The 23,515-nt window shown below is 42.6% G+C and overlaps 9 protein-coding genes across 9 annotated transcripts; 6 read left to right on the top strand and 3 right to left on the bottom strand.

Annotated features, from left to right (window-relative positions):
* Nucleotides 1-163: 163 nt before the first annotated feature.
* On the top strand, nt 164-970 carry LOC102713116 (auxin-responsive protein SAUR36-like). The gene has a single exon (XM_006660872.3). It carries the CDS (start codon nt 310-312, stop codon nt 727-729), a length of 420 nt encoding a protein of 139 aa, XP_006660935.1. The 5' UTR covers nt 164-309; the 3' UTR covers nt 730-970.
* A 1,110-nt stretch (nt 971-2,080) lies between these two features.
* LOC102713394 (auxin-responsive protein SAUR36-like) lies at nt 2,081-3,112 on the top strand. The gene has a single exon (XM_006660873.3). It carries the CDS (start codon nt 2,226-2,228, stop codon nt 2,649-2,651), a length of 426 nt encoding a protein of 141 aa, XP_006660936.1. The 5' UTR covers nt 2,081-2,225; the 3' UTR covers nt 2,652-3,112.
* An 848-nt stretch (nt 3,113-3,960) lies between these two features.
* Nucleotides 3,961-4,910, top strand: LOC102713663 (auxin-responsive protein SAUR36-like). Its single transcript, XM_006660874.3, has one exon. The coding sequence runs from the start codon at nt 4,040-4,042 to the stop codon at nt 4,463-4,465; it is 426 nt and encodes a 141-aa protein (XP_006660937.2). The 5' UTR covers nt 3,961-4,039; the 3' UTR covers nt 4,466-4,910.
* Nucleotides 4,911-7,139: 2,229 nt separating this feature from the next.
* LOC121055360 (auxin-responsive protein SAUR36-like) lies at nt 7,140-7,759 on the bottom strand. Its single transcript, XM_040527791.1, has one exon. It carries the CDS (start codon nt 7,677-7,679, stop codon nt 7,263-7,265), a length of 417 nt encoding a protein of 138 aa, XP_040383725.1. The 5' UTR covers nt 7,680-7,759; the 3' UTR covers nt 7,140-7,262.
* Nucleotides 7,713-9,772, top strand: LOC102720358 (auxin-responsive protein SAUR36-like). The gene is made up of 2 exons (XM_040527357.1): nt 7,713-7,718; nt 9,120-9,772. Exons 1-2 carry the CDS (start codon nt 7,713-7,715, stop codon nt 9,510-9,512), a joined length of 399 nt encoding a protein of 132 aa, XP_040383291.1. The 3' UTR covers nt 9,513-9,772.
* A 2,754-nt stretch (nt 9,773-12,526) lies between these two features.
* LOC102713936 (auxin-responsive protein SAUR36-like) lies at nt 12,527-13,287 on the bottom strand. Its single transcript, XM_006660875.3, has one exon. It carries the CDS (start codon nt 13,200-13,202, stop codon nt 12,774-12,776), a length of 429 nt encoding a protein of 142 aa, XP_006660938.1. The 5' UTR covers nt 13,203-13,287; the 3' UTR covers nt 12,527-12,773.
* A 1,533-nt stretch (nt 13,288-14,820) lies between these two features.
* On the top strand, nt 14,821-15,442 carry LOC102714215 (auxin-responsive protein SAUR36-like). The gene has a single exon (XM_006660876.2). It carries the CDS (start codon nt 14,878-14,880, stop codon nt 15,316-15,318), a length of 441 nt encoding a protein of 146 aa, XP_006660939.1. The 5' UTR covers nt 14,821-14,877; the 3' UTR covers nt 15,319-15,442.
* A 1,803-nt stretch (nt 15,443-17,245) lies between these two features.
* LOC102714491 (auxin-responsive protein SAUR36-like) lies at nt 17,246-18,095 on the top strand. Its single transcript, XM_040527795.1, has one exon. The coding sequence runs from the start codon at nt 17,387-17,389 to the stop codon at nt 18,074-18,076; it is 690 nt and encodes a 229-aa protein (XP_040383729.1). The 5' UTR covers nt 17,246-17,386; the 3' UTR covers nt 18,077-18,095.
* Nucleotides 18,096-18,294: 199 nt separating this feature from the next.
* LOC102720632 lies at nt 18,295-21,502 on the bottom strand. The gene is made up of 7 exons (XM_006661438.3): nt 21,288-21,502; nt 21,054-21,186; nt 20,040-20,143; nt 19,772-19,943; nt 19,540-19,680; nt 19,364-19,458; nt 18,295-19,258 (listed from the first exon to the last, which is right to left on the bottom strand). Exons 1-7 carry the CDS (start codon nt 21,395-21,397, stop codon nt 18,580-18,582), a joined length of 1,434 nt encoding a protein of 477 aa, XP_006661501.2. The 5' UTR covers nt 21,398-21,502; the 3' UTR covers nt 18,295-18,579.
* Nucleotides 21,503-23,515: the final 2,013 nt, after the last annotated feature.

The raw sequence follows: 23,515 nt of genomic DNA on the forward strand, positions 1-23,515 counted from the left end.
GAGATTGAAAGCAACTGGCTCTTGCTCTTTGTTTCCAGCATGAAATGAAAGCTTGCTCCCATCAAAATCTGACCCAAATCAATCATCCTGCGACAACGCATGCGCCGATCCCATGGCCTTGTCCCTTGCCAACTCATCTCAAATATCAATGCCATCTGTTCTGCACCTCTTCTCCATTGCCTATAAATTCAGCATCTAGCAGACTGAACACCACCACATTTCATCAGCTCATCCACAAAGCAAGCGTTGCACCTCATAGCACATCTCATCAGATTTCCTGCTCAAAAGCACCAAGATCAAGAATCAACCATGATCAGTGCCAAGAGACTTTCTCAGCTGGCCAAGTGGCAGAGGATGGCAGCACTTGGAAGGAAGAGGCTCACGATGAAAGCCAAAGAAAATGAAGAATGCTGCACTTCTGTGGCAGGCAAGGGCCACTGTGTCATGTACACAACAGAAGGGAGCCGATTCGAGGTCCCGTTGGCATACCTCGGCACTGCAGTCTTCACTGAGCTCCTCAGGATGTCCCAGGAGGAGTTTGGCTTCACAAGCGATGGCAGGATTATGCTGCCTTGTGATGCCGCAGTAATGGAGTATGCCATGTGCTTGCTCAAGAGAAATGCTTCAGTTGAGGTGGAGAAAGCATTGCTGAGCTTCATGGTGGCACCTTGCCATTACTCTGGCTGTATGCCAACTGTTGTAGTCAACCAGCAAATTGCCTGCTTGTAGTTGTATCCTGTTCTGTACTATACCGGGATCAGTTTAGAATAGTTAGATATTGTTAATAGAAAGAGGAAAATTGCCATGTAAGTCTTTCAATCTTGCAAGCAATAAAGAAAACGGCCAGCCAACATGTGCTGCCATTTTCTTTCCTTCAATTGATGTTGCATACAGGAATGAATTTCACTCTTTGTTATATGACAACTGCTGTCTGCACAGAGTACTCAAGTATCAACAAATTTCTGTACAACCTATTACACACTTCTGATAAAATAAAAGAAACGATCAGTTGCCACAAAGAACAATTTCAACAATGAAACATAAAAAATAAGGACTGATTTCAGAAGGCCATTACAAATCAGCTGATTTCAGAAGGGCCATTACAAATCAGAAATGATAAGGACTGGAGCAATGTAAAAATCACAGGATGGATGGAGATCAATTATTTGAAGTCTGTAGTAAAAGGCTTACTTATGGAGAAAAACATGTGATGACGTTTAGCTGCTACCAGAATAAAATGTTGTTAAAGGCTTAAAGCTATTATTTTTAAAGAAGGCAGTGTGTCATCGATCATAAGGCTAGTTATTTTTTTTCGTTCACAATTTTCAGCTAAATTTTCCATACCATGGTTTGCAGCTGGTTGTAGACCCATAGGAAAGCCCAGAGAAGATGCTAAGAACCTGATGGCACATGCGATGCTACAAATCAGGTAGGCAATCAATCAGGATTATATAGACTACACTGTTCATCAATTCCACAAGAATGATTAGTTAACTTGGTCCCTTTCTCACCAAATAAAATTGTTAAGCAGGTTATTCAAGTGTACACACATCAATCCAATAGAGACTGGCTTCTCGTCTACTTATAAAGATTGATGATTGCTGAACCATAAGTGCTACGCATCCCTGTTATGCAGTCGCAGTTGTGTTGCATTCCAAAGTACACACAGAGGAAGCCCTGATCAATTTGAAATATTAGTCAGCTCCAATAAACATGAGCAGATAATCTTTCACTCTCACAAAATATGCCTAACATATTGGAATCCATCAACAAAAATATGGACAGAGGTCTGCTATTATCTACATGCATGATAGCTGACAGAACTGCCCCTCACGCCGTCGTGCATCGGACACAATTAACATGGGCTCCTCGTGCCTCTCATCCTCTAAACATGTCACTATGGCATCCAGTGCAAAGCAACGTGTGCAGAACTCAAACGCTAAGACATGCATGCAGCAAGCACTTGTCCCCATCAAAATCTGATGCAACTTAGTTACACTTAGCATGGCATGTTGCAGTATCATGGCCCTGTCCCTTGCTCACAAATCAGGTGGCATTGACAATGGCATATCTCACTGGCACGCCATCACTTTACTCTTCTATAAATTCAGGACACTAGCTCAATACCATCAGCTCATCCAGACTCGGAAACTGAGCACCACACCTCACAGCATACCTATTCAAATTTCCAGCTGAAAAACAACACAACAACCAGCCAACCAACCATGATCAGCGCCAAGAGACTGGTTCAATTGGCAAAGAAGTCGCAAAGGATGGCGGTCCTCGGGAGGAAGAGGATCATGGGGAAGGCACAAGAAACTGAAGAATGCTCCACTTCTGTAGCAGTCAAGGGCCACTGCATCGTGTACACAGCCGATGGGAAGCGATTCGAGGTCCCATTGGCGTACCTTGGCACAGCGGTCTTCAGTGAACTCCTGAGGATGTCCCAGGAGGAGTTTGGCTTCATCAGCGATGGAAGAATCGTGCTGCCATGTGATGCTGCAGAGATGGAGTATGCCGTGTGCTTGCTCAAGAGAAACGCCGCAGTCGAGGTGGTGGATGCATTGCTCAGCTCTATGCTAATGCCTTGCCACTGCACTGGTAGTATGGTGCCAACTGTTGGAGTCAACCAGCAAATTTCCTGTCTGTAGCTTCCTGTATATCAGGATCAATTCAAAATAGTTAGATGTAGCTAATAGGAGGAAAATTGCTATGTAAAGTGTTTCGCTCTTGCAAGTAATCAAGAAAACAGCCAGACAACATATACAGCCTTTTTTTCCCTTTAAATTAATGTAGCGTACTGGAATGATTGCATTTATTTTATATGAGAATTGTTCAATGCACAAAGTACTATCACTACTCAACAAGTTTATGTACAATATATTCTGCGGTTCTCATAATGAGGAAATGAAACCACATGACCAGGCGGCAGAAACAATGTTTTCAATGATGAATCATTTGATAAAAACTTTGGAAGTGCATTAGGAATCAGAAATGAGGACTAAAGTGATGTGAAAATCACGAAATGAAAGGAAGCCAGTCATTTTAACCCAGCAGGCATAAGTCGGTTTTTGAAGAAAAAACATTTAGTGATGTTTAGCTTCTACCAGAATAAAATGTCGTTAAAGATATAACCTTTAAAGAAGGCAGCGGCCAGTAGGCCTGCAAATGCTGAAAGGCAATACGTAACCCATCATAAGAATAGTCCATTTCTCCACATTTATTAGCTGAATTTTACATACCATGGTTTGCTGCTGATTGTAGACCCATAGGAAAGGCGAAGATGCAAATAATTTTGTACCAGATGGTATGCTACCAATCATAAGGCCATCAATCATGATTATATAAGTTGAAATGTCCAGTAAGTTGAAACTTGCAAACAATGATCAGTTCTTGGCCCATTCCCCACCAAATCAAATTTTTAAGCCGGTTTATACAAATATAGTAACCATAAGTGCGATAAATCCCTTAAGTACAAAAATAGGACCCCTTAATCATTTTGAAGTATTTGGCTTGTCCAATTTAGAAAAGCAGATAATCTTTCACTCTCAACAAAATATGCTGAACGAAATGGAATCACCAATAGAAAGCTGGACCAGAGGTACCTTCACCATGCCTATCTGCTCTTATCCACAATAGCTGATGGAACTGCCCCTCGCGCCATCATGCGTTGGACCCAATTAACATGGGGTCCTCATGCCCCTCATCCACTAAACATGTCACTACGGCCTCCAGTGCATAGCGATGCGTGCAGAACTTGACCACTAAGAAATGCACGCAGCAAGCACTTGTCCCCATCAATATGTAATTCAATTAGTTATACTCAGCATTGCATGTTGCAGTATCATGGCCATGTCTCTTGGTGGTACATCTGACTGACATCGACACTGGAACACCATATTTTCCCTACTCTATAAATCCAGAGAGACTGGCTATCTCAATACCATCAGTTCACCAGCTCATCCATAGCCAGAAACTAAGCATCACACCTCATAGCATACCTATTCAAATTTCCAGCTGAAAAATCAGACAACTCACCATGATCAGCTCCGAGAGACTGGTTCAATTGGCAAAGAAGTGGCAAAAGATGGCAATCCTTGGTAGAAAGAGGATCATGGCAAAGGTCCAAGATATTGAAGAATGCTCCTCTTCTGTAGCAGCCAAGGGTCACTGCGTTGTGTACACAGCCGATGGGAGGCGGTTCAAGGTCCCGTTGGTGTACCTTGGCATGGTGGTCTTCAGTGAACTCCTGAGGATGTCCCAGGAAGAGTTCGGCTTCACCAGCAATGGCAGAATCGTGTTGCCTTGTGATGCTGCAGAGATGGAGTATATCATGTGGTTGCTCAAGAGGAATCCCTCAGTCGAGGTGGTGAATGCATTGGTCAGCTCTATGCTAATGCCTTGCCACTGCACTGGTAGTATGGTGCCAACTGTTGGAGTCAACCAGCAAATTTCATGCTTGTAGCTTCCTGAGAAAGTGTCATGTGTCTTCTCCTGTAGTTGTATTCTGTACTATATCAGGATCAATTCAAAATAGTCAGATGTAGCTAATAGAAAGAGGGAAATTGCTATGTAAAGCCTTTCACTCCTGCAAGAAATTAAGAGAACGGCCAGACAACATATGCAACCATTTTTGCCCTTAAATTAATGTTGCATTCAGGAAGGATTGAACTTTCTACCTGTGTCTCAAAATATAAGGGATCTTGGCTATGCATTTGTAGCCAAAAATCCCTTCTATTATGGGATAGAGTACTCTAACTACTCAATTCATTCTGTGGTTCTGATAAAATAGTGAGGAAATGAAATGATCGCTTGATCAGGCGGCACAAACAACATTCAATGATGAATCATTGGATAAAGACTTCAGGAGTCCATTAGGAAACAGAAATTCATTTTAACTATGCAGCAAAAGGCCGTTTTTTGAAGAAAGAACATGTAATGATGTTTAGCTGCTACCAGAAGAAAATGCATATATTAGCACATACTAGAACGAAAAATGATTATATACTCCTTTGAACGAAAACTGTCACATATTAGCACATACTAGAACAGAAGTTTCTGTACTTAAAAAACAAAGGTGAAGAGACGAAACTAAAGCCAGCACACCCTGGTTCACAACTTGTGGAAGCTCAAAGGAAGTGCAGGAAAACTACTCTCTAAAAATGGATGTGGCATGATACATTACAAATCAAGGAGACCAATCAAAACTGAGATGGAAAATTTCCAGCAGTTTGCTTAAAACCAATTGAGGCACACAATACTACCCCCCTAGGCCCTGGTCATGGCATTAGTCTACACCAAATGAAATTAGTACTGATAAGCACTGAAGTTTCAATCATTAGACTCTAGGCGCACAAATCCGATCAAGTGTTGTGTGTCGTTTCCTTCTGCTAAGGAAATATGCATAGGGAATTATGAAAATTGGGAAAACACGAAAGCTTCGCAGAATAGTTGTGAGTACATGAGAAATGTACATTATACTTCGGGAAAAAAAAAGATAAATTCACATAGCAGACAACTTAAAACACTTTGCGGGGGTAATATACTTGGCAACTTACACCGCTTGGTAAATCCGAAAAAGGTTACATTTTTATGCCAATTAACAATTTAGATATATGCATATAGCATAGACATTCCAGGGGATAATGACCAAGGCCAGACAATCAGCAGAAGCTAGTCTTACTGCGCCAGATGCATAATATCATAATTTCTTCATTGGCGGAAAGAAAAAAAACTTCAGAAACTAGGCAGTTGGTGCAGCATACCCAAGCTAAAACAAATGTTACACAACAAGTTTTGTTTTTTTTCACTTTCCTGAATTACAGAAAGAATACTCAAAGATCTATAAAAAACTTCATCGAGATAAACAACTAGCACAAACAAATCCCTTCCATTGATACATTACCGATAAGAGGGGCTACTCACCTGATTCATTGTGGGCATCGATTTGACACCCGACGCCACCGCGAGCGCTGAGGGCGGCGGTGCCGCATTCACCGGCGCTGGCACACGAGTAAAGCAGTAGCGGCCGCCACTGCCGGCGGCGGCGGCGGACGGGATGGGATGATACCTCCATATGATAAAGGAAACTGCGAGGGTCTATCCATAAAATGTCCGAGTCAGCTCCACACGACTCGATCTTAACCGCCCATATTAATCGGACGGACGAAAAATACTCCAAGCCTTTAAGGCCTGATCAACTCTGAATTTCGGGTTTTTGTTGGCACGCCTTTTGAACTTCTAAACAAAATATTTTAGGTGGATATATACTCATCTGTTTTTTTATTTAACATCATTGAATTTTAGATCAATGTTTGACCATTTATTTATTTAATATATATATAATTACTATTTATTTTTGTTATGATTTGATTTATTGCTAAAACAACTTTAAACGTAACTTATAATTTTTTATATTTGCAAAAAAAGATTGAATAAGACAAACAGTCGAACCAGATCTAGAGTCAATGAAGTCAAATATAAAATGAAGAAAGCATATATACACCAAAATCTCATCCAAACAAAGAAAATTGGTTCAGGTTCATGAATGAATTGGAAGGAACGATTCTAACTTTTTACGTGAGACATCGGGAAAAGAACACTTTCCACCTGAATCAAACAAACCAAATAATCTGATTCTTTCAAGAAGAATCAGAATCAAAATAACACTATTAGGAGCTCTACCAAACAAACCCTTAACCTCAAATATCATGGTGTCGTTTATTTTTTATGAGATTTTTTTTCTGAGTTGTCTAATCATGTGATAGCTATTGAAGAGTATAAATTATTATATTAATTTCTACAAAGTTAAAATGTCGAGAAACTTTTATATACACAATTTTTGTAGGTAATACGCAATTCAAAAGATTGGAAAGTGTGTCAATAAATATCCAGAATGAATCAGCCATCATCCACGTCAACGAACATATCTAGCAGTCAGTCGACTGAAAAAGGTTGTCAGTCGATTCCCTCGTGACCGTACAATCTGAATCAAGCATGTGGACTGCAGACTAGTTCTCTCTCCAACGCACTAATCTTATGTCAATCGGACGGCTAGGACTATCGACTGACAAGCCGTGGAATTTTCAGTCGCTTTCAAAATAGCAAAGGCGAACGAACATTGCTTGAATTGTGTCCAACTATGAATTCTTTCTGCTTTCTTCAGAGCTCACTGAGAACAAGTATATGCCATGAAAGATTTCTGCGTTTTTCTTCAATCAATGTTTCCTAGAACTAATCATACAACATCTGATTGAACAAAATCACATACAAACAGCAAGTGATTGCTGAGAGCCAGCATTGTAGCAAGAAGGCCTAGCTATGGAGCTCAAGAACGCCCTCTCGACATCTTCAGAGGCGTCTCTCCTGAGCAGACACATGGCGTACTCCATCACCGACGCGTCGCACGGCAGCGTGATCCTGCCATCGTCGCCGCCGGCGAAGCCGAACTCCTCCCGGGACATGGTCAGGAGCTCGCCCAAGACTGCCGTGCCGAGGTACGGCAATGGCACCTCGAACCGCGCCCCGTCGGCGGTGTACACCGCGCAGTGGCCCTTGCCGGCGAGACACGACGTCGACGCCATGCTGCTGCTGCTGCTGCACCCGTCGGTGGTGCCGGCTGCCGCCATCCTGTGCTGCAGCTTCCTGGCCAACTGAGCGAGCTTTCTTGAATGGATCATGGTTGTAGTTCTTAGCTAAGATGCTCTTCGGCAATGAAGGTGTGATTTCTGTGCTGTTTTTAGATGAACTCAAGGGCTGGTGGTTGTGAACTTGTGATGACCAACAGAGCAAGCATTGTTTTTATAGATGAAAAGGGGTTAGGCAAGCTTAACTTAAGCATGGCTATGATCTCTGTTAGGTATGGGAGACAAGGCCACGAGTGTTGATGAAAATGCGACGTCGCACTATGCAGACCATGTCCATGGGAGGGACCAGCTATTTTAAAATCCAACGAAACTAGCTTGCTGGATGACTGATGATCATGTACTACTGCAGTGTATAGTAGACACTGACTCGTGATGGTTAGAGATACCGAACTAAGCGTGCATTATCCTCGTCCCCAGCTTACATTGTACCTTGTCTGAAATGTATGCGGCTTATGCATGTGACCTAAGTAATTATGATTTTTTTAACAAAATTTTATAAGTTAGATTATAATGCTACAACAGATACGCAAATCTAAATTCAATCTACACAGCAAAAATTAAAAATAACAAATTTATTTGTGCTTCGTAAGTATTGTTCGCTGCCTGGTTTTATTAAATTTTGTTTCTATAGTTGTATATCAATTTTAGCCTATGCATGTTTCTCTATACACTATTATCCTAATCAATTATGTCATTTTTTAAAATATATATATTATTATTTAGGTCGCATGCATATAATAGGTTCTATTGCACACATGTGTAAGAAGTCCTTCCCATACACGTCCGGTGCTGTTCAGGCAACTTGCATTCAGTTGTTGTGTCATCCAGAATTCCAGAGTATTTTGCGAGGCTGGTTTTGGCTCATTCAGGCTGGTTTTGGCTCATCCAGAATTCCAGAGTATTTTGTGTCATCCAGAATTCCAGAATTCATGTAGCACAACTTAATTTGCAGCATGCCTTGTGACTGATTCATTCAGATGTCAGCCCATGGGTTTCCTTTGTCTGAATTATCCTGTGGGCATCCGCTGGTTTTGGCTCTGAAAGAAAACGGCCTCAGCATCTGATCATGAAGAGCACTCGATCACTGCGTGCTTGGAATTTGGATCAGTCCATTTGCAGTATGCTGAATTGTTCAAGTGTGATACGCCTGTATTGAAAACGTGGCCTATATATCAGGCACACATCGTGGAGTACGTAGTCGACCCATCTGAAACACACGAAATTAAACAGGGTGCTCGGCACACAGTTCACTACGAAATGGCATGTGCTCATTTGCTTAAATCATTAAGAAATGCCTTTCTGACGAACTGGCTCTGGCAGCCTTGCTATTTGTTCGTCAAAATCTGACTTGGATACAGAGAGTGACGTCCATGTCTTGCATTGCATGTGCTGGAATGCTGGATGCACACGTCGAGCTCATGGCCTTGTCCCCTACCAAATGCCTTGCTCTTCGGCTATATATCCATGAGCTAGCCAGCCATCAAGACGACGGCGGCCGCCAGGGAAGACGACGCCGCCTGCAGCACGACCTCGCCGTCGCCGGCGGTGGCGGACAAGGGCCACTGCGCGGTGTACACGGCCGACGGGAGGCGGTTCGAGGTGCCGCTGGCGTACCTCGGCACGAAGGTGTTCGTGGAGCTCCTGAGGATGTCGCAGGAGGAGTTCGGGTTCGCGAGCGAGGGGAGGATCACGCTGCCATGTGACGCGTCCGTGGTGGAGTACGTGATGTGCTTGCTGAGGAGAAGCGCGTCGGAGGAGGTCGAGAGGGCGTTCCTGAGCTCTGTGGCGACGATGATGCAGTGCCAAAATTCAGGCTGCACGATGCCGCCTGTGGCGCTGCACCGTCAGTTTGCAGTTTGCACCTAGTTCATGAATCCTGAATATGTTCAGAGTTTTGCACTTCGTGTTCTACATTTTTGCATGTCTTTGTGCAATCTCATGTAAAGATAGTTCAGTACAGGAGAATGGAAAATGAAATGCTAATTGAGTACCAGCATTCGATTGCAAATTTTCAGTACACTTAGCTTTTGTTTTTTTGAGGGCGAATACAGTTAACTATGAACTGTAAGATCGTTCAGACTCCAGACTATATGCCAGGATCAGGAATTGAAGTGATTTACATTAATCTGAAGAGCAATTTAAAATCCTTGAGTACCGGGATGTAACAAATTTTTTAACATAAATTTTGGTATCTACAGATATTTTCTTAAGGACGATAAAAGAGCAATTTTACTGTCATTAAAATTGCTCATGATAAAATTGTCCTAATCTGAAAAGGGGAAAGCGATTATAAATATTTTCTCCTGCTACAGAAGATACGGAGGTATCAGATTTATATCCCAAACCTTATAGATAATGTAGGATCGAAACAGAGTTAAACAGACCTACCAGAGGGTGGGTGAATGGTAGAGAAAACCAAAACCCAAAAAATCTTTCCTTATACCACCGCTACCTTTATCTCGCCGCTCCTGTGCCGCCGATCAGATCGTCGAAATCCAGAAAGTCACCAGCGCCGATCAGATCGTCAGAATCCAGAAAATCACTAGTAGATGAAAGTCGAAGACGTAGATCAAATGAACTTCTTTATCGCATCAACTAGAATTTACAAAGCGCACCAACAACGCCCCTCTCAAAATTGTTGATCTAGAACCAACAACTATTCAACTCAAATTTTCTAATTCTAAATCTCACAAAAAGCATACCGAGGATATACCCCTCGGTCTCTATTTATAGCAAAGTAAATCTATCAATTAGACTTAGACTCAGACTCGACAAACAAAGCCACGTCACGCGCGTAGACCGATCCACCCTGATCGGTCTCAAAATATATCTCTTCCTGTGCTACAGTAATCCAAACGAACACTGTAGCATCAACCAACTAATCCTATATCCAAAAAGCAATAGCCACCGTGCGATGTACGACCATCAATCCGAACATACGCGCATCTGCCTCTGCCCGCTACAGTAGCCCGATTACTGTATCGTACTGTAGCAGAGTACTGTAGCAACTCTAGATTTCCTGTTTTTCCGATCTGGTTTTGAACCGATTTACTTCACGATTTTTCCCGTGTTTACACAACCAACACGTAAGCCCATTACGACTCTATTCCCACACGGTGTTCCTCCACCATGTGTTACCTCGTATTCAATATCGTCACCTGGCATCCTCGATCGTCCGGACCTCAGCTCCTCCCTGAGCCTAGTCACGATCCCACCGTCGTTTACCGATATTGACCTTCGAGAATCACGACTTTAGTCTAACCATGTCACATGACATCCCGACCATCCAGACCTCGATTCCTCCCTGAACCTAGTCATGGTCCTCGGCATTGATCACAGTTGACCTCAAGTCACCTACACACATAGAGACAAACCAACCGCTTCCGCTTCCAGGCACAGATATCGCAACCTGACCCACATTAGTAACACACACTCACACAACAACATACCCGTTTCCAGACCAAATTCTGTCACTTTACAAGCCAATTGTTCATCACAATATATAGATCATGACTCTCATGATCTTACAGATAACACCTCATAAGTTCTACCACATGGACAAATTAAAGATATTTCAAAAAAATAGTTAAGGACAAATCATAAAACAGAAGCTTGCAATCAGTAGCATCACCAAATTTACAGGGACCAACAAGGCCTAAGTTACTCTACTCCCACGTTTCTAGATATTTGTAGTGACGAAGTTTCAAGCTAGCAAGCCACATATTCAAGAAGTCCTTAAAACTCGAATTTTCATAGATATAGATATTCATTTATAAAAATTTCAAGTGCCTAGCTAGGATACCAAATAGCACTGAAGGTATAATCGAACATGGAATAATATTAATTCCACCTGGCAAAATTCATGCTTAGAATACAAAAGGTAATCCTTAGAAGAAAGAGCTAGAGGAAATTAGCTCGAAAGGACTATATAGTTTTGTGATAATACTTCCTCCCGGTTTTAATAGATGATATTTTGACTTTTGAACATATATTTAACTATTATGAATAACACGTAACTATTATTTATTTTGCTGTGATTTGATTTATCAATAAATATACTTTAAGTGTGACTTACATTTTCATATATTTGCTAAAAAATTAAATAAAATGAATGATCAAATGTATGACTTAAAAATCAATAGTGTTATCTGTTAAAAAACCAGAGGATTATAAAGTTGAAACCTGGCTTAGGATATAGGAATAGCAAATATCACATTTGGCACTAAGCTCCACATGAATCTTTTGGCGTTTTCATTAAAAGTAAAACGCCATATTTGTAAATGAAAAATAATTTATGAACAAAATTTTTATATATATATTCTTAGTGATTTAAAAGCCAAAGACTGAAAAATAAACTTCGGTGAAAAGCCTCAAAATAACTCTAAAGTTAAGGTTGAAAATGTAACTTTTAGCTTATAAGCATAAGCAGAAGCAAAAAGATGGGATGGTTGCTTGTCGGATTAGCTGGTGTACACCATTTTGATGCTCTACTGTGAGAAAATTAAGGAATTTTTACTACTCATTTCGTATCCCTCACACCTTTCTTTACCATTTAATTCGCACTCTCTCAATGATTTTTGACACTTAGTTCATCACCCAATGTTTTCGCTTCTGCATATACTTATAAGCTAAAATTTAAATTTTTAACCTTAAATTTAGAGCTGATTTTGAGGTATTTTTTAGCATAGTTTATTTTTCAGCCCTTCCTTTTATATTGCTAAGAACACAAATATAAAAGTTTATCCATAAATTATTTTTCGTTCACAAATATGTCGTTAGGCTTCTTCATTCAAAAAGTGAAACAATCACCCTCAAATGTTTTTCAGAATTTTCCATTGTGTTTGCAAATTAAAATTTTAAAATTTTAGCACTTGATTTATTATAATACTACAGATTTAAATCCAAGTATCACAAAACTGCAGATCGAATATTGAAGTCCTCTACGCAACATCAATTTAAGGCGGGAATGGCAGCATATGTTGGCTGGCCGTTTTCTTTTGATTGCTTGCAAGATCCAAATGCTTAACATGGCAATCTTCCTCTTTCTATCTCACTACATCTAACTACAGAACAAAATACAACTACACAACTACAGGATCGGAGAAAACTTGGGCTCTCCAAGAAAAGCTACAGGCAAGAAATTTGCCGGTTGACTCCAACAGTTGACGCCACACAGCCAGAGGAGTGGCAAGTTGCCACCATGGAGCTCAGCAATGCTTCCTCCACCTCAACTGAGGCATCTCTCTTGAGCAAGAACATGGCGTACTCCATCACTGCAGCATCGCAAGGCAGCATGATCCTGCCATCACTCGTGAACCCAAACTCCTCCTGGGACATCCTGAGGAGCTCAGTGAAGACCACAGTGCCGAGGTACGCCAACGGGACCTCGAATCGGCTTCCTTCTGTTGTGTACATGACACAGTGGCCCTTGCCTGCCACAGAAGTGCAGCATTCCTCCTCATTCTCCTTGGCTTTCATCGCGAGCCTCTTCCTTCCAAGTGTTACCATCCTCTGCCACTTCTTGGCCGGCTGAGCAAGTCTCCTAGCACTGATCATGGTTGATTCTTGATCTTGGTGATTTTCAGCTAGAAATCTGATGAGATGTGGATGTGCTATGAGGTGTAGTGCTCGCTTTGTGGATGAGTTGATGAAATGTGATGGTGTTCGGTCTGGCAGATGCTGAATTTATAGGCAACGGAGAAGAGGTGCAGAGCAGATGATGGCATTGAGATGAGATAGAGTTGGCAAGGGACAAGGCCATGGGATCGGCGCATGCGATGTCGCGATATGATTGATTTGGATCAGATTTGCACGGGAGCAGGCAGTGTTTTCGGTGCATGCTGTTGCTTTCAATCATTTGTGGCTGCCATACTTCACAGCCTTGGGAACAAGCCGCGTGAGAACAGCATGCTAATTGGGCCCAACGCTTCGCCGCAGCTCAGTTTCTATTGGAGATATTATTAGTAGTGACTCCTGGATTCAGTTTGTGGTGTTTTCAGTTACCCAATTTGGTGCTCTGAATGCAGCATTGAAATTGTGATATGCATTGCTCACGACCCTAATCTGTTGTTTCTGAACATTCATAAGAGGAAATCTTGTCCCAGTCTAGTAGCACATGGTCTGATTTTTCCTCCAGCATCTCATGTGGTGTTCCTTGCACTTCATTTCTTGAAGGTGCTACTATACATAGATGATTGCTGTTAGTATGTCCTTTTTGGAAGGGTATTGTTTCATAAGATTATTGTGCCTGAATAATCATTTGAATCACGTTTTCAAGCTGAAGCAAGCACCTCTGGTTTTAGCTGAGCTTGTCAGTACAACGTTTAAGGGAAGAACAAAAAGTACATAACTAGTATATACCTCTTGCTGGAATGCCATATTTCCCTCTCCCTTTCTCTGATTTCAAGGAATGCCAGACCGTTTGTGTTGATCCATTTGCCATGTTTTTTTTGTGTGTTGACGTTATGTACATTCTTTTTAGTTTAACCTTTAATTTTGAGAACATATTTTCTACAAGGCCTGTTTTCCATTGAGTATTTTTATGATACAAATGGATATGCGGCATTACTTTGTTCCAGTTGCTATTCCCACATCTTAATGTTTATGAAACCCAGAATGCAAAACGAGCAGGACTCATAAATTCTTAAAAAAATTCTCTGCATTTTTAGGCAAAATATTTTGGGCGTGACAGTTTAGCTTGCCCGTTTGCTTCCATCAGTTTTTCTTGAACTGGTATAGGCCTATACAGAAATATTTGAACTACTTGTATGAATCAATATGCTACATTCGTTGATTCAGTCCAAAGCATGTAGAAAATATCCGATAGTGATGCAACCAAAAATACAAAACCTAATATTTGATTGCCACACATCCAGAGCTGCAGAACTCAGGAGTCATAAGCAACTTCAGTTAAGAAAGTACTACTGTAGTACGTATCTGATTGCTCAGCCACTAGCTAGTCCACTGCCATTGCCATTGCCATTGCCCCCACGGGGTGCGGCAAGTGATGGCCCAGCTAAAATCTAATCTGAATCTGGCTGCCTACCTTTCTAGGCGCCATTGCACACGTCGAGCTCATGGTCTTGTTCCCTACCAAATGGCTTGCTCTTCAGCTATATATCCATGGGCTAGCTAGACATCAAGAAAATCATCAGTTCAGCGTTTCACTCGCAAAGTCACAAGCTAGCCATTCCTAAGCAACTCACCTGACGACCAAGACCAACAACCAGCCATGATCCATTCCAAGAAGCTTGCTCAGCTGGCGAGGAAGCTGCAGATCAGGGTCAAGACGACAGCGGCCGCCAGGGAAGACGACGACGCCGCCTGCAGCACGACCTCGCCGTCGCCGGCGGTGGCGGACAAGGGCCACTGCGCGGTGTACACGGCCGACGGGAGGCGGTTCGAGGTGCCACTGGCGTACCTCGGCACGACGGTGTTCGTGGAGCTCCTGAGGATGTCGCAGGAGGAGTTCGGGTTCGCGAGCGACGGGAGGATCACGCTGCCATGCGACGCGTCCGTGATGGAGTACGTGATGTGCTTGCTGAGGAGAAGCGCAAAGGAGGAGGTCGAGAGGGCGTTCCTGAGCTCTGTGGCGACGATGATGCATTGCCAAAATTCAGGCTGCACGATGCCACCTGTGGCGTTGCACCATCAGTTTGCAGTCTGTAGTTAGTTTCCTGATGCTGATTCTGAAGAAGATATTCAGAGTTCTGCACTGCTTGTCCTACATTTTGCAAGCCTTGTGCAATTTGATGTAACATAGTTCAGTACATTAGAATGGAAATGAAATGTTAATTGGCGTAACAGCATTCGATTGCAAATTTGCAATGCTCTTAACTTTTGTTTGTTTTTGAGGGCTAATACAGTTAGCTATGATTCTATGAAGTACTCGTATAAGACCACAGTACATGATCACGAATTGAAGCAGTTTACTTTAGTAGCAAAAAGAAGAAGGGGACCGATTAACTTTTATTTACCTTATTTAATCTCGGTCTTAAGAAATACTCCTCGGTCATAAATATTTAGTGGTCGACTCCGGTGTATTTTACTGGTAGTATAATTTAATCTATACCATTGATCTATTTTTATTGGACGACTGTGATTAAATTATACTACCAATAATATTAGATGTATTAGAAATTTGAAGGGGTAATATCATCATTTTTATTGTGATCTTTATTAAAAAAACAAAATTACAAAATACTGCTAATCAAGTAATTAGCAAAGTACAAAAATACTCTTTTTTACTGGTAGTATAATACCACCAGTAAAATGCACCAGAGAGTTGTCCAAATATTTAACGGTATTGACTTTAAACATGTCACTTGATCATTTATCTTATTTAAATATTTAGTGAAAATATGGAAAAGTTAAGATTAAAATATCTTTAATAATAAAACAAGTCGCAACAAAAAAATAATACTTACATAGTTCTTCGGGAAATTAACTATTTATCACTATTAAAAAGTGCTACTCTCCAAATACCATTATTAGTATTGTTCTTAATATTTTGTCGTTGGAGAGAGACTGGCTCTTAACATTATGCCATTTTTCCTGATTTGGCATGCCACCTTGCTTTGCCAGCATGTAATGCTGAGGCAAATGACATTTTGCTCCAGTGGATTCCACATGTCTGTCCCCCTCGCTTTGTCTCTCTCTCTCTCTTTATCTTCGTCGCCGTCGTTGCATCATCCTCCGACTATGGCCGTGTTCAGTAAGTAGTAAGTAGGATAGTTAACCGGTGCGAAAAAAGTAGTAATAAATTAATATATAATTAATTAATTATTAGGTATAAAAAATTTAAAAATGAATTAATATGATTTTAAAAAGTAACTTTTGTATAAAAAATTTCGTAAAAACACATTGTTTAGCGGTTTAGGAAGTGTGCACGTGGAAAAAAGGTAAAGCTATATGTGTGCGGCAAAAATCCTGAGAAGCCTAAATAATGGAGATGATGACACAAGTGCAAAATGGTCATTTTATCCTATCCTTCTATACCGGCAAAGTGAGGTAGCCAGCCATCTCAGTAAAAATGGTAAAAAGTTAAAAGAGCTATTCTCTCTAGTGGCAAATATTAAGAACAACATTAATAATGGCATTTGGAGAGTACCACTTTTTAAGAGTGACAAATAGTTAAATTTCCCTAGTTTTCAATAAGATGTATGATCAACCATCGTGCGCAAAGTCAACTTCATCAAATACTACCGGAGCACATAGTAGTATATTCACCGCTGCCACTTCAAGGTGTGATTTTATTTTAGGCCCTAATAGGCTGTATTTGATCTTACAATGAAGTAATCATTACTCAAATTTTGACATGGTGTGGGCCGAATTGGTTGATTGATTGACATTGGCAGCTCTCCTACTGAACCTATTGCAAATTGAACAAAGAGTTCTTTCAATTCCCTGGTCCTTATGAAATGATTGATCCCTCAATCAACTAATCATAATTAGCTAATGTTTCTTTCTCCCAACACAAGATGCTGAATAGCATAGAACTCATCCAAGATCAATAGCTGGACCTGATCCTAGTCAAAGACATAGCAGAACCCAAGATATATTCACAAGGCTTGTCTGCCATTGTCATGGGGTCCCTTGTGCCACTGATCCACTAAACATATCAATATGGGGCGGTGCATGCTTTGTAGTGTGCCCACTGCTCATCACAGACAACAAAACAGTTCACAGTTGGTGCTACAGCAATTTATGATCTCAATAACATTGCATTTGATTTCCTTGCAATGTTGCACCAACCAAGCTCATGGCCTTGTCCCCTAACCCAATCATGGATCAATGGCTCCAGACTGGATTGGAAGTCATCCTCTCCAGCTATAAATTCAAGGCAGGGTGGCCTCCGAGAAGCATCAGTTCATCCACAAACACAAGCATTTGCAAACGCAAGAGTTTTCCAGGTTCCATTTCTAAATTCTAATTCTAGTCAAGAAGAAGGAGAAATGGCCATGATCAGTGCCAAGAGGATTGCTCAGCTGGCCAAGAAGTGGCGAAGGATGGCAGCCCTGGGGAGGAAGCGGCTTACAGCGTCGTCGTCGTCGTCGTCGACGGCGACACAAGAGGCCCATGGTTGCTCCACGGCGGCGGCGGCGGTTGCCGGAAAGGGCCACTGCGCCATCTACACCGCCGACGGCGCGCGGTTCGAGGTGCCACTGGCGTACCTCGGCACAGCGGTCTTTGGCGAGCTCCTGAGGGTGTCACAGGAGGAGTACGGCTTCTCCGGCGACGGCAGGATCATGCTGCCGTGTGACGCCATGGTGATGGAGTACGTGATGTGCTTGCTTGGGAGAAATGCTTCGGTGGAGGTCGAGAAGGCGTTCTTGAGCTCCATGGTGATGCCGTGTCACAATGCAAGCTGTGTGGCATCATCATCATCATCTTTGGGAGCCTATCAGCAACTTGCTGTTTGCAGTAACTAGAATTGTTCTGTTTGTTTGACAGTTAGCAGTACTGTGTGTGAAGTAGTTCAGACGTACATATAGAATGGAAAAAAAGAAGCTGTACATTCTCTCAGATGACCAAATCATAATGAAACATCTGTCAATCCTTGATAACTCAGTCCTAGCTACTTGTACACTTGGAGTCTGCAAAATCAATTTGTGAGGCCATTTCAATCCGGCAAGGCTCAAGTGAATTCGGGACCAATGTTTTCTTCAGATATAAATCAATTTACAAACAGTGCAGAAGTACCTCTCGGTACTCTGCAGATTACAGAAAATTCTTTCAAATTCTCACTTCAGATAACATATATACTTCAATAATACGAATGGAGAAGCAGTTTGGAACAGCAAATCCGTCAATTCAGCAAAATAAATGGCTCCAGGGCAGTAGTACTGGAACTAACCTAACAGTATCTTGTATATCATATGTTGCTTTGTAGAAGTAGCAAGAATAACATTATTCGCATCTCTGCAGCTGCACACTAGGGAAGCTTCCCAGATTTGAGTGCCTCAAAGCGTGCAGTAAGAGTTTCGTAGTCCAGCGGCATATTTGGATGAACACGAGAACTAAGGTTTGCCTTTGGCAAATCCGGGAATTCATGGTTTTCTTTCTCTTCATCTTCGGAATGACGATTTCCTGGATAAGGTTCACTTCTAGGAGCTTGCCTTTCTATGGACTGTATCTCAGTATCACTTTCATCCTCTGTCTCTGAATTCAATCCCTCTGAATCATCAAACTTTATCTCTGAGTGTACCTTCCGAGTAGCACGGCTGTTCCTTTTCCGCATCCTCCTGGCACTCATATCCACTGGTTCAATCTCTTCTTTATCCTCTTCTTTGTGGTTTGATTCAATGAAGCTGCCTGTGTGGGAAGCCCTCCTTCCTTGGGGGTTTAGTTCATCAAAGGCAACTACATCTTCTTTCCTGGAGGATCTACTTGAGTTGCTCATTGATTGTCTCTTGCTGGAATGAGTGGATTCATGAGAAGTTGTCCAGTCCTCAGCCTCATCAGATGAATGTGTCTTCTTATTAACAAGATCAGCTGCAGCCTTGGCAGCAGAAGCTGCTCTCTCGGCAGACTCTGCAGCTGCTCGGGCGGCTGATGCAGCATCTTTAAATTGCATAGTATACTCATCATCACATTCATCAGCATATCCAGAACTGCACATAAGAACAAGAAGCCATGAATGAGAAGCCAAAGTTATACAGGTCCACATAGTTCACATTTTATCTGCCGATTGTATATGCCTAAACAAAGTGACAAACCTGTAGTTAGATGGATTTATTTGCATAACATGAGCTGCTGATAGAGTAGTCTTCACGGGCAAGTTGGTAGCTTCAACAAAAGTGCTTGGTCCTTGCTGCAAGGTAGTTAAACCCATCAGCCCAACACATCATGCATGGGAATAGAAGTATGCACAAAGAATTTCATTAACACATACAATCAGCTCTTCAGATGGTTTGAGAAGCTCCTGCTCAGTTTCAGTCGTATCCCAATCAATCTGATGCTCCTTTGCAATCTCCTTGAGAATCTTCAGTTTACTCTGCCCAGAAGGTTTCTTGACTGACAGCTTCTCAATTAGCTTCAGAAGTCCAGAAAATCAGATGTGAAAAGAAAGAACATGCGACAGTCACAATTTAACGATTGCAAACAAAATAAATGTTGAAACTCACAAGGTTATTAACACAAGCATCTGGACGTAGGTCAACTGCAGCAGAAACAAAATCTTTGCCATACTTCTTTTCAAAAAGATCACGTATCCGACCGAGCTCAGGGAGTTCTGAGCACCTTGGGGCAGCAAAAATCAAACTGCAAATACCTTCTTTCAGGTCTGCTGGACATTCCCTAAAGAAAAGGTTCGACAGAAATACATCATAAGATTAGAACCCAGATTTGAGAACAAATAAAATTGAAAGCACAGGCAAGTCTAAAAGTACAAACTTCTGCTTTGCAATGATGGGAAGGCGTGTGACAATCAGCTCACAAAAAAGATCAATAATCTCATTCGCCGCCATAATGTTCTGTTCTCTAATGACATGCTCAACCTGTAAAGCCCAAAATTCATGAGAAATATGATCTCCACCATGCACATAACCCAATCTGCAACGCTTTACAGCAAAGAGAAATAATCGTAGTGTTCGGTTACACTTAACACAATGCTATGTACCTTATATGTCGATAAGCTACCTATACAAATCTGAAGTGCTAAACATGAAAGGTGATCATCGATCCACTATTCGGTAGTCAAAGAGTGTTTTTTCAGTAGGATCCTACTACATGTGTTTCTTAAATCTGAAGTGCTAAACATCAGAGGTGATCACTGAAGACACTGATTCACTGTTCAAAAGTCAAGAACAGTTTGTTCAATAGGTTCCTACAACATACAAACCTGCTACCTGGGTTATTTGAGGGTTAAGTTCCCTACTTGGGCTAGTTCCCGAATTTAAAAAAAAATGGCTGCATATATCCGATTGGATGAGACCAGGTAAAAGTACCCTTCTCTAAAAAAATAATCAAAAAAAAGTAAAAATGCTTAAAGGAGGAATCGTTCAATTTATGGCAGTTAATCTCTTCCAAACTAAAGATAGTCACATCAATTATGAATTTTTTTCCCCTTTCCCCGTTTTGTCCGAATCTGTAAACACATCATCATTACACGCCAAGATAACCTTCCTTGCCCTTTTTACCGCGAATTGCGCAATGGAACATAACCGCATCTTCTGATTCACAGAAATCTTGAGCCCAGAAATTATCCGCTCCCCCTCAAACCCTAGCTCAATAATGGAACACAACCACATTTTCAGATCCTCAGAAATCCTTCATCTTCTCAGTGCCTCGCACGCAAACGGAGCAAACACACCACACCCGGAAGCCCCCCATGGCTAATCGGAACATCAAAAAGCAACCACAGCTGGACGAACTAGTGTCTGAGGCACGCGATGAGACAACCCATACCCTGATGCGGGCGGTGTCCTCCTGGCGGTCGCGGAGGAGCGCGGCGATGTCGCGCCGCATCTGGCGCACCTGCGCCTCCCGCCGGTTCCGCAGCAGCTTCATCCGCGCCGCCGCCATCCTCGCCTCCGTCTTGCTGCCACCACCACCATCCAAATCAGCCCTCAATAAAGTTACCCTCACCACCACCACCACCACCACCACACAAATCGATCGAAGAAAGAAGAAATAAGGAACCATTTGGAGGCGCTGAACGAGCCGTGGAGCAGCACGGCGGAGACGGCGGCCCCCGCGAGCCTCCTCAGCGCGCGCCCGGGCGACCTGGACTCGGCGGCGGTGGCCATCATCGCTGCCGACTTGCCGGTCGCCGAGGTGAGGTGGGCGTCTGCGTCTCCTGCGCTGCGAAGGCGAGGCGAGGGTTTGGGTTTTGTTGCGCTTTTTTTTTTTTTTTCCTCGTCTCGCTCCGGCCGTTGCGCGCAACGGTCACATTGACTCGGCAAGAAAAAAAAGATGCTACTCGACGAGGCGCCGAGCTGTGTGGGCCCGGGTTGGCAGCGACACGTGTAGCGGCAGTGCTCTCCGCGTTGCTCGGGCCGGTGTCTGCACGGTGGCTGGGCGGTGGGGCCCGGAAAGTTTCCCGTTGGAGTGCCGCGTGGGCCCCACCGGTCCTGGCAGTTGTGATGGGCTCGGCTCGGCCCAAACTATCATCGTGGGCTGTGCTAAATGGGATGGGCCTACGCCAAATTGGGCTTCACTTGTCCATCGCAGTTGACAGTATTCTTGAGCTTACTGCATTCACTTGTGTCATTTTTACTCTGAATTTGCTTGGCCAGCGTAATTAACCAGTAAGAGAAAGAAAGAGCATTGAACTTTACTTGTGCAAATGCTGATTCTACAGTGGTTTTTTTTCCTTTCAGCAAATGAGTGGGATTAGTTTTCTTAATCTCCAAAAGCCAGCCGCCCTGACTGACTGAATCTGAAGCCATCACAGCCTCATAAAACCTCAGAGCAACTATGTTATTCAAGCCATGCAAGCAAACATGCCTTTACAGCATTGTTTTCAGTTAAGTAAACCATCCATGTGCGGCGACCCTTAAGGCCTAAGCTTCTCATCGTAAAGATATTAAAGAAGAATTCAGTCCATGCATGAAATTTTTTAGCACTCCAAAATGACACAAATATTGCCTGAACTCTGAACAAAACCAATCCTTACATGATGTTACAGCTACTCCGGTTTAATTACTCCCCTCGGCCCTTTTCCAGAGAATTCAGACAGTAAGTAACAAGACAACACCCGTGTTGAGCTTGTGGTACGGCCATCTGATGATCTGAACCAAGATGCGGTCAAGTCAAAGCTTGGCTCTGCCGTCATCAGCACTGGGGGGCTGTGACTGTGAGCCATAATAAAGGCCTTTTGTAGCAGCTGTAAACAGAAAGTTACTGAGCTCAGATGAACACAAGGTCAGGTCCAGGTCACATGACCTCTTCTCTTCAACTCTCTCTCTCTCTCTCTCTAGCTCACATCCTCAGGTGTGCATACTGGTAGCAAGCAGCTATTGTTGTTCATGTGATTCAGAAATTGGCAAGAGGACGAACAGGTGGCGACACAAGTTAGTTTCAGGCTTTCAGAGTTTCAGCTAGCTCACCTTTTCGGTATCAACAATCTTATTACTACTACATGTACTAGTTCTAGACGAGCCGGCACTTTCGGGCTATGGATTATTATTACCGGAAGGCACCAAAAGAAGAGAAAGGCGAGTATATGGAACAGTGCCTGCCTTGCAGCTCAAAGCTTCAGGAAGTCGTGTTGGGCGGCCTGCCTGGAAAAAAGAAGGGCGAAAGGTTTTGCTTTGCATTTCTTTGACGACAAAAAGGATATTTGCAAGTTTTTTTTCTTTCCCGGGTGAAAGATGAGTTATCTTTTACCGTTTTCTGTGATGCAAATCAAGAACGATAGTATTGTTTTTCATATTGCATGGAAATGCATCATGCAGGCAGATGCATGCATCGAGAGGGAAACAGAAAAGAAATACTACAGTTTTAGAGGGGGGGGGGGGGGGGCGTGGTGGCACTTTGCCGCATGAGTTGCAGAGGATCCGGGTCGAGTACGCGGCGAACAGCAAAGCATGAAACTTTGTGCTCGCGTGGCCCGAGCACAATACCACCGAAAGAGAGAGAAAATCGCATCCGCGTCTTTTCGCACAGGGTTTGTGCTGTTTCCGGCCGGCCGCGACAATCTTCCTCGCTTTCCGTGTTTTAGATCTTGATTTAACGTGCAGCTGTAGTACTAGCTGCTCTGATCATCCATCGTCAATCAGCTTGAAGCCTTGAACCTGCCTCTGCCTCAAGGATGAATTTAATTCACTGTGAAGCTGTTCGTTATGTTCCCCGCATCACCCTCCTAGTTGCTTACTAAGCTGCTAAACATTTTTTTTCTTAAAAATATCTCTAGGAGATTTTGCTGA

Source organism: Oryza brachyantha, chromosome 9, assembly GCF_000231095.2.
Source record: "Oryza brachyantha chromosome 9, ObraRS2, whole genome shotgun sequence".
Lineage (NCBI taxonomy): Eukaryota > Viridiplantae > Streptophyta > Magnoliopsida > Poales > Poaceae > Oryza > Oryza brachyantha.

Excerpts from the sequence above, each read along its gene's own strand:
- LOC102713116 (XM_006660872.3), top strand. The coding sequence starts at position 310 with ATGATCAGTGCCAAGAGACTTTCTCAGCTGGCCAAGTGGCAGAGGATG.
- LOC102713394 (XM_006660873.3), top strand. The coding sequence starts at position 2,226 with ATGATCAGCGCCAAGAGACTGGTTCAATTGGCAAAGAAGTCGCAAAGG.
- LOC102713663 (XM_006660874.3), top strand. The coding sequence starts at position 4,040 with ATGATCAGCTCCGAGAGACTGGTTCAATTGGCAAAGAAGTGGCAAAAG.
- LOC121055360 (XM_040527791.1), bottom strand. The coding sequence starts at position 7,679 with ATGATCCATTCAAGAAAGCTCGCTCAGTTGGCCAGGAAGCTGCAGCAC.
- LOC102713936 (XM_006660875.3), bottom strand. The coding sequence starts at position 13,202 with ATGATCAGTGCTAGGAGACTTGCTCAGCCGGCCAAGAAGTGGCAGAGG.
- LOC102714215 (XM_006660876.2), top strand. The coding sequence starts at position 14,878 with ATGATCCATTCCAAGAAGCTTGCTCAGCTGGCGAGGAAGCTGCAGATC.
- LOC102714491 (XM_040527795.1), top strand. The coding sequence starts at position 17,387 with ATGTTGCACCAACCAAGCTCATGGCCTTGTCCCCTAACCCAATCATGG.
- LOC102720632 (XM_006661438.3), bottom strand. The coding sequence starts at position 21,397 with ATGATGGCCACCGCCGCCGAGTCCAGGTCGCCCGGGCGCGCGCTGAGG. Across the intron at positions 19,944-20,039 it reads CCCATCATTGCAAAGCAGAA|GGAATGTCCAGCAGACCTGA; the intron begins GTTTGTACTTTT and ends CCTTTTCTTTAG. Across the intron at positions 19,681-19,771 it reads ATGCTTGTGTTAATAACCTT|CTAATTGAGAAGCTGTCAGT; the intron begins GTGAGTTTCAAC and ends GGACTTCTGAAG.